This window comes from Sorex araneus, chromosome 9 (assembly GCF_027595985.1).
Source record: "Sorex araneus isolate mSorAra2 chromosome 9, mSorAra2.pri, whole genome shotgun sequence".
Taxonomy (NCBI): domain Eukaryota; kingdom Metazoa; phylum Chordata; class Mammalia; order Eulipotyphla; family Soricidae; genus Sorex; species Sorex araneus.
In genome coordinates, this window is record NC_073310.1 from 47,086,072 (window position 1) to 47,100,493 (window position 14,422).

General features: G+C 46.8%; 1 protein-coding gene across 1 annotated transcript; it reads right to left on the reverse strand.

Moving 5' to 3' along the window:
• Positions 1-10,899: 10,899 nt before the first annotated feature.
• Positions 10,900-13,982, reverse strand: GJD4 (gap junction protein delta 4). Its single transcript, XM_004605508.2, has 2 exons — positions 13,919-13,982; positions 10,900-11,882 (listed from the first exon to the last, which is right to left on the reverse strand). The coding sequence occupies exons 1-2, from the start codon at positions 13,980-13,982 to the stop codon at positions 10,900-10,902; spliced, it is 1,047 nt and encodes a 348-aa protein (XP_004605565.1).
• Between the last annotated feature and the right edge of the window lie 440 nt (positions 13,983-14,422).

Genomic DNA, 14,422 nt, shown 5'->3' on the forward strand with positions numbered 1-14,422 from the left:
GTCATGATCCAATAGTAATTATGAGACTGGGACCCTGCAGGGATAGGAAAGACTGATCTGGCCTGAGCACTGTAGTCTGAGATTGAGATGGCCCCAGGAGAGCAATTCTATAAGCTTTAATGCATCTCTTATTGTGTCCATACAAAATAATTAATATTATGAATTCTTATATGTTTGCTGGCTGAGGAGAAGAGAAACACGTTCATGGGACTCCACCCTTGGGTGGATCCTCCTGCTGAAAGAGAATTAAGTCCTAGGAGAAGCATCCCCTAAGGGAAAGGACCTTACCCTATTGATGGTGACCACACCTACGTGTAGGCCCCAACCCCCTGATGCTGTGGAGATTTAACTAGGCTGTGAGAGTGGGTTGGGGGGCCAGATCCACGGGCCAGATCCACGGGCCAGATCCACAAGCCAGATCCACGGGGCAGATCCACGGGGAGAGACCCAGGAGAGCGGGAGAGAAGCGGAGGGAGAGAATGAAATAAACGGATCGAGCAACCAGTTTGGCCTTCTTCCTTCTTCCTTCCGTCGCCTGCCCTCGACTGACGGCACACACAACGGTTCTGGGGCACCGGACGCGGGCGGTGAGACAGAGCCGCCTAGAGAGCCCGCGAGTGCACGCGCCCCCTCGGCGTGCTTTAGTTTTTTACATTCAGGGGCTACTCTGATCTCTGCACTCAAAAATTGCTCCTGGCTGTGCTTGGGGGACCATATGGGATGCTGGGGATCAAACCCAGATCAGCCACATGCAAAGCAAATGCCTTACCTGCTGTACTTTATCTCCAGCCCCCAGTTAGAAAAACTTGGCACTATGCCTCTATGATCCCTACATCAGTTAGGACAAAATATAACAACTTACTCAAAGTTTCTGCCTTAAAATCATACCTGTCATATATACACATATTATAGGTCAAAGCAAGTTCCAATACCGTACTGTACCCCAAAGAGGGCAGGAAAGCTATCTTGCCATGTGCTCAGAAAAAAAAAAAACTGAAAATAGTCATTGAATGACCTTAGTAACTATGACAGCTTCACATATGATACACTCACGTATTTCTTCTCTTTCTCCACATAGTTAAATTTGCCTTCCGCAGAAAATCACAGAATCTCAATCAATTAAAAAAAAGTGGGGGGAAAAAGTTACAAGTTTAAACTATGGAAGCAATGTTTGGAGGTATTACTGCTAAAATGACTATAGCCTTTTGTTGCCATTCTGATTTTTAAAAGGTTTTATCTGGGGGAGTGAAGGGATGGGGGGATTACTTTACACTTTATAGTTTTTATGCCGAAAAGTTGGATTTTATCTGAAGGAAATGACTAAGTCCAAAATACGCTAGATTTAATATGACTCACATATTCTTAAGATTAACAGAACCTAACACTGTATTATGATTTATATATTTGCACTTCAAAATTCTCAAAGGATTTAGCTGTCTAAGACCAAAGATTGGATTCTTCCAAATCACACAGAAGCTTTTAAATCCAAGTTTTGTGTCATTAAATGATGAATGAGGCAAATTCCATGACTTTCCAACACAATCATGTTGTGCCAACTCAAGAAGGATTAGAGCAAGACTAACACAGATGTTTCCAAGTTCAATAAAGTAAAGGTAGATCTGAAGTAAGTTGATAACTCTTTTCTAGCTCCCTAAGGTTACTGATTTCATTTTACTATAAGCTGTTCATTAACTTGTGTGTTCATTAAACTTATGTGAGAGTGTCACGTTAACAACAAAAGGTGTCAATGCCATTTAGAATAACAGCAGCGCTATTTCCCTAGCAAATCAGGAGTTACCAAAGCAATTTGGATTTCATTCTACCCCTCATTGTATGTAATTCTGCTGTCTTTTATTTTGCCTCTAAATCACCCATATGATCTCTCCTTGGGCCAGAGATTATCTGGAGGCAACCCGATGGCCTTGGGTAAGGGCCAATGTAAGAATCAGGTGGAATTTGGTTTTGCAGTCCCTCCAGCTCTCTTTCTTTGGCATTCTCTTTGGTGATTTCCAGCTTTTTTCACAGGCACCAAGTTCCAGCATCCTTTTCTTTATAATGATATTAATTATGAGTCTCTTGGCTGGCCAAATCCACCAAAGCTTTAAGAAAAAAAGAATATAGAACAAAGCACCTACCCTTTCCATATCAAAATTTCTGTGATATCAAAAATAAATATTAGAATATGCACTCTGTACTCAGCACCCAACACTGACAAATGAAGAATAGGTTCAGAAGTACTGGTGTCTGGAATAAACCCAGAATTTATTGGCGAGACCCACTGGGGAAATACACATGGGCAGTTTTCCAATGTCCCTTCCATCCTCCCCCAAGGAGACTACATACATTCCTTTACCTTGAACTGACCCAAAAGAGTGTTTGTTAAATCTCTGATAGAAATAAGGATTAAATATCTGGTGTTACTAACAACAGTTAGACCCTTTAAGCCTCTTTAATCTATATACACACAAAGGCAAGTCACCATTCTATCATTTCCCAACACGCTCAAAACCCCCAGCTTCCCTTCACACACCCTCTCCCAGGTGGTGTTTACCCAGCCTGTTCTGATTCCAAACTCAGGGCCCTTAAGCTCAGGTGTTCCCCACTGGGGGATGTGGTGGTGGCACATGCCTCTATTCTCCATCTCTTGCTGCTATGTAAGTGTTATATAGAGACTTTCTTCCTTTCTCCCCCACCCATCTATTTTGGAGGGTTTACTTGAGGCTCTGTTCTCAGGAATCACTCCTGGAAGGCTCAGACAACCATATGAGGTGGCAGGGATTGAACTGGGGTGGATCTGTGTGCAAGTCAAATGCCCTACTCTGCTATACTATCTATTCAGGGTTCCTTTGGGGTGGATGTGACCGAGTATGCCAGGCTGGGATGTCCTCCTCACCCCCACTCTCAGTCCAAACAGTAACAGAGTGGCATAACTTCCACCCCCTGAACATCCATCTCTGGAAATACCATTCTCTATACCCTAAGTTACAGGCTGTGGATGGGCGGTGAAAGCTTCAGGTTGGAATAAAAACAATCAGGCAGAGGAGTGAAGGGACTGACCGAGACCAGCTCTTAATCAGGGCAGATGGGAACTGCAGGCTAGAAACTAGATAGAGTTGTGCTTCTGAAAATAATTGGGATTGACATTTATTCCCAAAAGACAGTCTCCTCAAGCCTGAAGAAAAATCACGATTGAAATAATTACAACATTTAAACTCACCTAATCAAGTTCTTTTAAGGCTGATCCAACTTATAAATCTTATTGAATTTAAATTCTCTATATAAGAAGAGCTCTTTTATGATTAATTATGAAAATATAATTAATGGGCTTCCCTGTGACTCAGTTTTGTGCCCGTGGGAAGCTTTACTCACAGGCTTAGTGCAGAGGTCAGACACACGCATCTAGAAAGTTCTGAGCAAAGCGTCCAAGGAAATCTGCATTGTCAGGGTAGGGTTAGCATTTTATTTTTCTTATTTTTGTATCACTGTCATCCTGTTGTTCGTCGATGTACTCCAGCGGACACCAGTAACGTCTCTATTCCTCCCAGCCCTGAGATTTTACCAGCCTCTCCTTACTCATCTTTCCCAACCTGGAAATATGTTTCCAATTTTTATTTAGGCACTATAATTTGCAATACTGCTCGTAATAGACATTCAGGTCGTCAGTGTTCCACCTTCGTACTCACTACCACATTCAGCATCCCCCCCGCCATGGCTCAAGGCCCCCACCTACCCAACCCCACACCACCCCTTGGAAAATTCATTTATCCAAATGTAACTATCAGAGTTCGGGTCACATATTTACAAAGCATTAACTCTGATGGCTTTAATGTACTCAGTTCTAAGACTGCCATTTTCTTGTCTTTTTTCTTCTCTTTTTTTGGGGGGGGGTCACACCTAGCTGTGCTTGGGGCTAAGTCCTGGCTCTGCACTCAGGGATCACTTCAGGTAGATTTGTGGGACTGTATGGGGTTCCAGGATGAGACCCTGGTACCCCATATGGCAAGTGTCATACCTGATATAAAATCTCTCTGAAAATAGGCTAGCACTTCCAGTATGATCCATGAAATATGGCAGCATCAGAAACCATAGTCTACACATGAGTTAAGTAGGAGGAACTATTGAGCAAAAACTCAATAATTAATTGAGAACTTCGGTAAACTTTAAAAAAATATCTAAAACTTATCCTAAGAAAAGAGGCCTGTGTATCCAGGCCATTTTTTCCCCTTTTTTTTTTTTCTTTTTGGGTCACACCCGGTGATGCACAGGAGTTACTCCTGGCTCTGCACTCAGGAGTGACTCCTGGCGGTGCTCGAGGGACCATATGGGATGCTGGGAATCAAACCTGGGTTGGCTGTGTGCAAGGCAAACACCCTACCCGCTGTACTATCGTTCCAGCCCTGCAGGCTATTTTATTTTTTAATAACAAACACTGCAAGCATTTTGTTCAGCAACAATCCATTCATAATAGAGTCCAGAGGAGAGAATCAGAGAACCATTCTGGATGAGCTAGTCAATGGGTAAGCAATAAAAAATTCACTTGATTTACCAATAGGAGGGAAAAAAAGCAAAATGTAAGGATTACAAATGCAATCACAAATTGAAAGCCTAAGAAAATAAGAATGCATGCCCTGATATAATAGGACACATTACAGGAAGTCAGATACTACATGACAGTGTTTTATAGAGGCATTTTATTAAAACTTCCATGCTCTGTATTTCTAATTATATTTTTTAAATTTCATGAAATGTCTCCCAATTTAATTTTTAATCAAGCACCTCCGTTCTTCTATAGATCTACTGCAGCTTTCTCATATAGCTTCAAACATTGCTATTAAAGAGTTATAAGACCCTGAACTCTTTGTTAAGTTGTTCATGGTTCTGAAAAGTTAACATTATCATGTGTGCTGGAAGCAAGAACTTGTTTTCCCTGATGCCTTCAGGAAGGCACTTTGGAGCCACAGAAGCAACCCAAAACTTCTGAGATTGAGAAGGCGTGGCCTCCATCTGATTGAATTGTCTTTTTATGAGAAATTTCAGTTTCCTCACCCTTCGTTTTCTTCTGTGTAGAGTGAGTAGGTCTGATCCGAGTCTCCAAGATCTGAGAGAGGGATGGTGCCGTGATGTTGAGGTGGAACGGGAGATGAGCTTTGGGAGGCCTCATGGTGGGGGAGAATCTTTGGTTAGGGTTCAAGTTTAGGCAGAGCAGAGGAAGAAGGGGCCTAGGGAAAGAGCACCAAGAGGGAACTGAGATGAGGAGAAGTGAAGAAGACTGTCAGGAAAGCGGCTCAGGTGACCACCTGGAGTGCCAGGGATTGAACCTGGAGTGGCCACATGTAAAGCAAACACCTTACCTGCTGCGCGATCCCTAAGCCTCCAAATAATCATACTGTAGGTAAAAGGACGATTGATGATAGATTGTAGATACATACATACAAGCATACATAGATATAAACGCATATTTTTTTTAAAAAAGCCAACATTCTCTGAACTCTTTGCTACTGAGAAAACAGAAATAGTTAACTGATCCTTGGAGAACAAGTCTTAGCCATTCTCTCTTAGAGTGCCCTTTAGCCCTAGTACAAACTCTGAGGGACATGCTTTAGCATAAGACTTTATTTCCTTCTTGTGGCCAATCCCACAAACCACTTCTATAGCAGCAGTACTCAGTTTTTATTTCTGAAGCAAGTTGTGCTAGATACACTTAGTGTAAACTTTAATCATGCCTGAGGCTTTTTTGGATCAAATATCCCAGGTGAGGAGGACCAATTTACAGACATTTAATTGCCTCTCAAATACTATTTCTGAGATCAAAAGCATGTTAACTTCCAAGAGCGCAAGGGGGGGAAATCTTAAATGCAAAATAACATACTGTTTCCTAAGCCAAGGTGATGGTGTGGGGGAGGAATTTCTACACTTTGGCAGATACCTCATTTGACAACTTACCGCCAGAAGAGAGTGCTTGTGGCTGTAAAGAGCTAGAAGGAAGACTCTCAAAAGAAGGGAAGGGAAATCTTTGCATCCTGACAGCGCACCCACGAGGCTGGCTCTCTGTGGGGTTTGCTGTGTCTACCCAGTTCTGTCATTGCTTAGTACAAATGCACATCTCAGATCACAGGAAGAGCTAGGGGTAAAAGGATAGATAGTTGTGAGTCAAAGGAAAAGAACTTAGAAATAGGAAGCTGTATCTCAACCTCAAGAGACAGAACCATTGTCTCATAAATAACCTCCTTCTCATGAGGCCAGACAGCCCACAGTTCCTCCATTATCCCTAAATTCTCACCCCTTCTGTTATCCAAAGTAACCCGACACGGTCCCAGATCTGCTGCTGAGAGTTCGTAACTGCTGCTTCTTCTGGGGAGAGGTGAACAAGATGAAAAGTGAACATGGTCAAGAGTTTCCATCAGAGATAAATGAGCCTGTGTGATGCTTATAAAGATAGACTATATCCCAGGGATGGCCTAAGAGAGGCATCAGCTGGTAAGAAAAAAAATCTGAGTGGGAGGTGAGTGAGTTGAGGGTGGCAATTGCGGGGTTCCTAAGTCTGGAAATTCCTGGAGATCCTGTGCTTGGGGCCATCTGTGCTGCTTTCACAGCCAGCACAACTCCTGGTGTCCAGTGTGATCACCTCTGGTTCCCTTGGACTTCACATCAGACCACGGCATACGGCGGTCTCCGCTGGGCATTTTGGCACTGAGAAAGGGAAGGTCATAGGAGCTGCAGGGTGGTTTGAACAGCAGCCTGGAACAGAGAAGGACCTTTGCCTAGAATTCTCCCACCAGTTCTCTGGCTTCTTAATGTAATTTTTTTTTCTGAAAACTGTATAGAAAGAAACAGAAGTGCTCACATACTAACAGCAGAGTTCAGGCTCAATAAATTCTGGTTGTGGGGACAAGGCCATTGATTTGAAATCTTATTTCTCAGCCTATTGATGAAACACATACAGGGGGTGTAATGATTGAGCAGTTCAGCAGAGATGGGGGTTCCGGTGAAGCCTTTAGAGCTACCTGGAGTCCAGTGGGGACTCTGGTGCTAAGGTGGCCGGTGGAGTGAAGGGCTGCTTAATGCCGGGGGCACTTCACAGCCACTGATCTTCTTAGCATGCATATCTCCGCCCCACCCGTCGAGGGAGAAAGGTTTAGGAAGCTCCTTTTACTAATGTGTAGCTTTTGCATTTGATGGTTCATTTCCAGAATTCTCCATGAAATTCCTTTCATCTGAATTCAGCTTATGAGAAAATTTAGTCACTTCTTTCAGCTCTATTTTCTGCCACTCTCCTGTCTCCCTCAGGAAAAGGCAGAGTGGAAAGTTCCCCTTTGGACGAGATTTGTTCTGATTGGCAGGAGTGAGAAAAAATCTCTCTCTCTCTCTCTCTCTCTCTTTTTCTCTCTCTCTCCCTCTCTCCCTCTCTCTCTCTCTGCATCTCTGCATTGATAGAGAGAGAGAGAGAGAGAGAGAAAGAGAGAGAGAGAGAGAGAGCTTTCAAATGCACTGGGGGAGACATCTGGTTCATTTCTATGAAACGTTTATCCCACAGCACAACCAAAATACAGCTGGCAGGATGAGAGTCAGAAATGCTGAAGGGACTAGAGCAGGATGGGGGAAGGGACCCCCAGCAAGCATGTGTCAGAAAAGGCTAGACACCCCCTTTCCCAGCTGCCAGGATGCACCTTCCTTCTCATGTCTTGCCTGAAACCCAACTTACACTCAGAAGATTCAAAGTAGACTCAGAGTAGATCGCAAAATCCAACAACAATCACATTTATTAATTTCATAAATAATACTTTTCTTGACTAAGCACAAGCATAATCCCACTGATCCTCTTAATCTCTCAAACATGTTTGTCTCAGCCAGGCTGCCTGTTGCGGTGTGTGTTGGTTCAGCCTTGGAAAACTACCAGAAGGTTCCTGCCACTTCCGGGGCACCTGGGTACCCACCTGGACTCTCACCTGGCAAGATTCCGGACTTAAACTTCCTGGAAAGTTGGACTAGAGAATTCGTTTTTGTGCTTTTCATACTGCACAAAGGCCTAGGAGTTTAACTAACACATGAACTCTCTCTGAAGACCCCTTCTCATTTGAAACATTGGTCACTAAAAGGATGGTCCCCAAACATGAGATTTGAGTTGCAGGCCCACCTCAGTCAGTTCTGGTAAGCTTTGTCACCTTTTTCCTCACCTCTCCTGTCCCAGTGCTCACAGAGACCCAAGCTCATGCCTTCACTTAGCTTCTGTTATTTACTAGCTATGGAGAATTTTGCAAGTGGCTCTTAACGGGACTGAGTTCAGAAAACATTATCTGTCTGAGAGAAACACCAGTTGCTGTTTCCCACGGATTTCCCTCCTTTCTGGCCATGTCCTTGGTGCTTTTTGCAGCCCCGCAGTTACCAGCACAAGGTTTAAGAAAACCAGGGATGTGGCTAGATAACACTGGCCCTTCCTCTGGGCCTGTCCTACCCTCTGAGCTGAACTCTGCACTCCTAATCCTGGTGTGAAAGGTGGGAGGGCTAGGGCAGAGCAGGGAGAGTTCCGGACGCTCCGGCCAGAGGCAAGCTGCTGTCTGGAACGCTTCTTTTGTACTTTATGAAACTTCTGTAGTAAGCGGCTAAGACAGAAGTTTACTTGTTACAGCAATTACATTTACCTTCCTTTGCCACCATCTCTGCCTTAGCCCTGGGGGTCAATGACAACTCTGGGGTGGGGGGTGGGGGGGTCACAGACCCCCATGACCTTCTCTCCTTTATCCATTGCGCCAGAAGAGTGAAATCTTCAAAAGTAAGATAATGACCACATATATAATTTTCTCTCTCTTTTTTTAAATTTTATTTTATTGAATCACCATGTGGAAAATTACAATGCTTTCAGGCTTAACTCTTAGTCATACAATGCTGAAACAACCATCCCTTCACCAGTGCCCATATTCCACCACCGAAGACAAAAAAAAAAAAAAACACAGTACACCTCCCATCCCGCCCACCCCTGCAACCCACCCCCCCGCCTTGTAACTGATAAATTTCACTTTACTTTCTATTTACTTTGGTTACATACAATATTTCAACACAAACCTCACCATTATTATTAGGAGCACCCCACTAGAGTCAGACCTGTTGTGAAGAGAAATAAGGTCGCGTGGCCGCTACTGGGGCTACTGTGGCCTCGCAGTTTTGTATTTCTGTACTTTAACAACTAAGTCCAGGGAGATTTCTTCCGGATATTCGATCATTGCAAGCTTGTAAACCCCATCTGTGGTTGTCATAATATGGCACGCCCTTCATCCCCAGGAAGGGACAGGCGAGAGAGAGAAATACCTTTCCCCTCCTGGGCGGGCATGGGGTCTCGGCTTAGTTCTCTGGCTGGAGATAATCTGCAAGGAGCAGTCCATGTTGAAGTTGGTTCAGCTGGGTCTGGATTCACGCTCGTGCAGCTTCGGAGGAGCCGCACACACGTGTGGCCCCCAGGGTCACATCTTGGCAGCGGTGGGAGGGGCCGGTGCCTCCCACCTTCCCAAGAGCACCCTCGAGCCCTTTTGCTGCAGTTTTTGTCGTATAATCCCATCCGTGGTCGTTATAATATGGCGTCCCCATGCCCTTCATCCCCGGGAAGGGACAGGCGAGAGTCTCTCTCTCTTTTTTTTTTAACTTTTGAATGTGGTCTAAGATATTTCCCCCATCCTTAAAATGACTAGAAAAGACCGAATGCCAAAGATGTAGTACAAGGGTTAAGGCTCTTGCCTGGCATGTGGCTAACCCCATTTACTATCCATCATCCGATATGTTCTCCTGAACAGAGCCAAGAGTAAGCCCTGGGCACGGGGCGAGAGATAATCCCTGAGTGCCACCAGGTATGGTCCCCTAGAAGAAAGAAACCCTGTGATTATTGACAGCAAAAGTGATTCTCATATTCAGAAAGGACCTGACCACCTCACCTTTTTGTCCTTCAGGACAGCCAAGCTAGCCACGCCCTGTGCACCCACATGCATTAACCCTTCAAGTCCCCCCTCTGTGTGTTTACTAACATTTTCTATTTGCATCTGTCGTTCCTCTTATAACACCAAGTGGCAAGAAGTGTAGGATCACAATGCAATTCAGCATTCACTTTATTTTTTAATTTTTTAAATATTTTTTATTGAGGTACTGTATTTAGTTATTCATAGCTCCCAACTTTACAATCAGCCAATATCAAATTCCATGTGTATGGTTTACCCGACCTCAGATCTCAACCTCCTCACACCAGTATCAGACATCACTCTCTCCTGGGCTCTGGGGCCATATGGAGTGCCAGGGACCGAACCCGGATCAGCCGCATTGCAAGGCAAATGCTATAACTGCTGTCCTATCGCTCTGGCTCCAGCATTCACTTTATTAAAGGAGTTAGGAGAAAGTTAACTGTGTCTCTAAGGACGTTTCAGGGCAGAACTGACTCTTCTTTAAGCAGAAAACCCAACAATTAACCTTGTGACAATTCTCCAGAAGACATCAAAACATAAATTCAGGGCAAGGGAGCGGGTCTGACATTCCGCTCCGTTAGGCTGGCGTGGAACCAGGGAAGCATCGGGAATGGTCTGGATCTGCCCTAGGGCCTATTCTTGCTTCCAGTCTGCATTTGGACGCCAGAAAAGGCTGAGTCCAAGTTGTCTCAAAGACAAGCAACAGCCACCTTTGCATTGAACCCCTTGAATGCCCAGGGCTTCACTCAGAGGGAAGTGGGCTCTAAATCAAACCTACAGGAGGGCTTACCACAGTGTCCGCCCAGTTGCAGGGGGCCCCAGCTGGCCTTTCTGCCTCGTGGTGTTCCCAGGAGCACAGAGGGCTAGAAAGATGCTGAAGGGGGTCCACGGTCACCTGAATCTGGAAGGAATGGGATTGCACTGACCGGGAGATCGGCCACGCTGCTGGGCCACCCCCTCACACCCACTCGGACTTCCTAGTTCTCAGGTGGGGAGCACTCCGGGAGCTGCCCGGCCGAGCGGATGGAGAGTTCTGGGCCAGTCGGCTGCGAGGGGCCGAGGCCGGCCGCACGTGGTGGACAGCCTCTGCTCCCCCAGGCCCGCCCTCGCCGTCTCTGCAGCGCTCGGCCAGCTTGTCGCTCCCCAAGGACATCGCCTCGCTCTCCAGCTCCTCGGGAAGCTCCATCTGCCCCGAGACAGCAGATTGACCGCTGGGGCTGTCGGCGCCCTGGGTTCCCCTCCAGGAGCTGGGGTGAGCGGGTGGCCCCGCGGCCTCCCAGCCGCCGTCCTGGCCGAGGGCCTTCGTGGCGGCCGGGAGACCCCGGGGTGTGCTGTGGGCCCCGCGACTCCGGCTCAGCCTGCGCCGAAGGCTGCAGACTAGGTCAGCGACGCTGAGCAGCAGCGACAGGGCACTGACCGCCCAGACGAACAGCATCAGGATGGACTTCTCGGTGGGCCGAGACACGTAGCAGTCCACCACGCTGCTGCACGGCGGGTGCGTGCACGAGAATCGCTTGGGTACCACGAAGCCGAAGAGGAGGTAGTGCAAAGCGCCAAACGCTGCCTCCAGCAGCGTCCGCAGCAAGAGATGGGCGATGTACCCCCAGGTGAAGTCTGGGACCGCCGGGTGGCCGCAGGCCCCGCGGGGCCGAGGGCAGGGCAGGTGAGAGGGGCCGTGGCCGCCGAGCCCTGCGGCCAGCGCCGCGCCCTGGTGCAGCACGTAGACGAGGAACACGGCGGAAGGGAGCAGCGCAGACACGCTCTGCAGCAGCCAGAAGCGCAGGTGCGACACCGGGGAGAAGACGTCGTAGCAAACGTTGGTGCAGCCCGGCTGCAGCGTATTGCACACGAACCTGTCCTGCTCGTCGTGGTAGACGGGGGACCCCGCCAAGACAATCACAGCCATCCTCAGCAGCATCATGAAAATAAGCCAGATCTTCCCTGGGGCAGAGGAAACAGGACGGGCGTGAGCACAGGGCGCCCACACACATCCCTGCAGGCTGAAGGGTCCCGGAAGGTTGAGAGTGGGGACAGTATTATTGCTGGCTCAGGTGACAAAGCACAGGCACTTGCAAGGGGTCAAGCACTTCTGGGTAAACGGATTTAAGGTGAGCAGATCTTGTTTGTTTATTGTGTGTGTGTCCCAACTGGGCTACTCCTAACTCAGCGCTCTGGGCTCACTCCAATAGTGCTCGGGGATTAATGCGGTGCAGTGAATTGAACCTGGTGCTCCAGTGTGCAAAGTATGCATTCTAGTCCTCTAAGCCATCGCCCTGGTCTGGGAGGAGCAAATTTTCTAGCACTAAAAACGTTTGAACTGGGGCCAGAGCAATAATGCAGAAGGCAAGGTGCTTGCTCTCCGTGTGTCCAGAGCAAGTTCAATTCCTGGCACCCTATAAAGTCCCACGGGTGTCCCCAGGAGTAATACCTGAGCAGAGCCAAGAGTAAGCCCTGTGAACCTCCAGCTGTGCCCCCCCAAAGTTTCATCTCACTCCACTCATGTAAAGTTTTAGTAGTGTCCTCTAGCAAGTGGGGCTTATCAATAAGATCTTAACTATTCAGAAATGAAACTTTTGTGTGTTATTATTGGGGGGTGGGGGAGTTCTTGGAGTTGGCTGGGAGACCAGAGCTAGTCCTGGCAATACTTGGGGAGGGTGTGTGTGGAGGGAATGTAAGGCTGAGGATTGAAATCACAACTCATGAATGCAAGGCATGCCCGCCAGTCCTTTGAACTGTCTCCCTGGCCCTTTTTCATTAATTTACACATTTTAATTTAATTTATCCTCTTTGCTTGAAGTAATATTGCAATATAGCATTGCATAAGTTTCAGGTGTGCAACTTTGAAAATCAACAAGCAGATATGCTCCATTAAAATCACCATTGAAAGTCAAGGAAAAAATTTAGAAGTTCAAATCTCAACTTTTACTTTCTTTTTAAATTTTAGTCCCCATGATTTACAATACTATTAATGATAAGCTTTATGCATACATCAAGAAAAATTTTAGGGGCCAGAGTGACAGTACAGCAGATATGGCACTTGCCTTGCACCTGGCCAAACCAAGTTTGATCCCTATATGTCCTCCAAGCCCACCAGGAGAGACCTCTGAGCACAGAACTAGGAGGAAGTTCTGAGCACTGCTGGGTGTGGCCCCAAAAGAAAAAAAAGAAAAAGAAGAAAATGTAAAGAATATTAGCATATGGGGGCTAGAGCGATAGCACAGCGGGTAGGGCGTTTGCCTTGCACTCGGTCAACCCGGGTTTGAATCCCAGCATCCCATATGGTCCCCTGAGCACTGCCAAGGTAATTCCTGAGTGCAGAGCCAGGAGTAACCCCTGTGCATTGCCGGGTGTGACCCAAAAAGAAAAAAAAAAGAATATTAGCATATTTCTGAAATGGTGTATAGCAAATACAAGCTGTTTATTTCAGTACATCTATATTTATAATAATGATCCACAAAATCTTTATTTGCAGGTATAAAGTAGGCTAAGAAGAGCTACACAAAAATACTTCCTCCACTTCCTTCCTTCTTCCAATTCAGCACCATGCTGGATGAGAAACAGGACTCACACACAAGTCAGCTTCCTTAAATGGTGGTGGAACCACACATGGAGCAACTGACGAAAGCTTACATGCACCATGCTCTCTCCCCAGCAACACACAGACCTTTAGATGGGGGGTGTGTGTGTGTGTGTGTGTGTGTGTGTGTGTGTGTGTACGTGTGGTTGGAGTAGTAGGAGATGGTGTGTGTGTGTGTGTGTGTGTGTGTGTACGTGTGGTTGGAGTAGTAGGAGATGGGGTGTGTGTGTGTGTGTGTGTGTGTGTGTGTGTGAGAGAGAGAGAGAGAGAGAGAGAGAGAGAGAGAGAGAGAGAGAGAGAGAAGATGTAGGGGTGGGGAGGCCTGGTGGAAGACAGGGAGAGAAGAGAGAAGCAAAAACACAACCAACTCAAGAGCTTCTGAGGCATTTCCTCCACTCACCCACGATGGTCACATTGCAGTTTAACGTGACGATAAGGAAGCCCAGTGAGTCCAGATGCTCCATGCTTCCAGAAGGGCCCCAACTCAGGCTGCTGGAGAGGTGGAAGCCCGTATTCTCTAAGGAGGTGGAAAAGCTTTGCAGGAATCGCTGTTTCTTGGCTATGGGAGACGTGAGGGTGAGAGCAGAGAGGGGCAGTTGGAGCCCCAGAGGTCAGTTTTTTCTGTCTCCCAGTTGAGCAAGCCCTGAACTGTCTGCCTCTTCGGCAAACAGATCCTGACAACTGCAGGGCGCGGAAGACAGCAGGAGTCCTCTCACTGTGGCTATTCTTACCCTCGTGGGGCATTCCAGGCGGTGCTCACTCTCTCCCCAGGGAGGGCCAGATGCTGCAGGGTGTCACACAAGCAACCATCACCCAATAAAGACGTGAAATGACCAAATATATGTCTTGGCTTACAAAGAAACATTTCTCAGGTGAAAGAGGTCAAGAGGTACTTGTATTAATG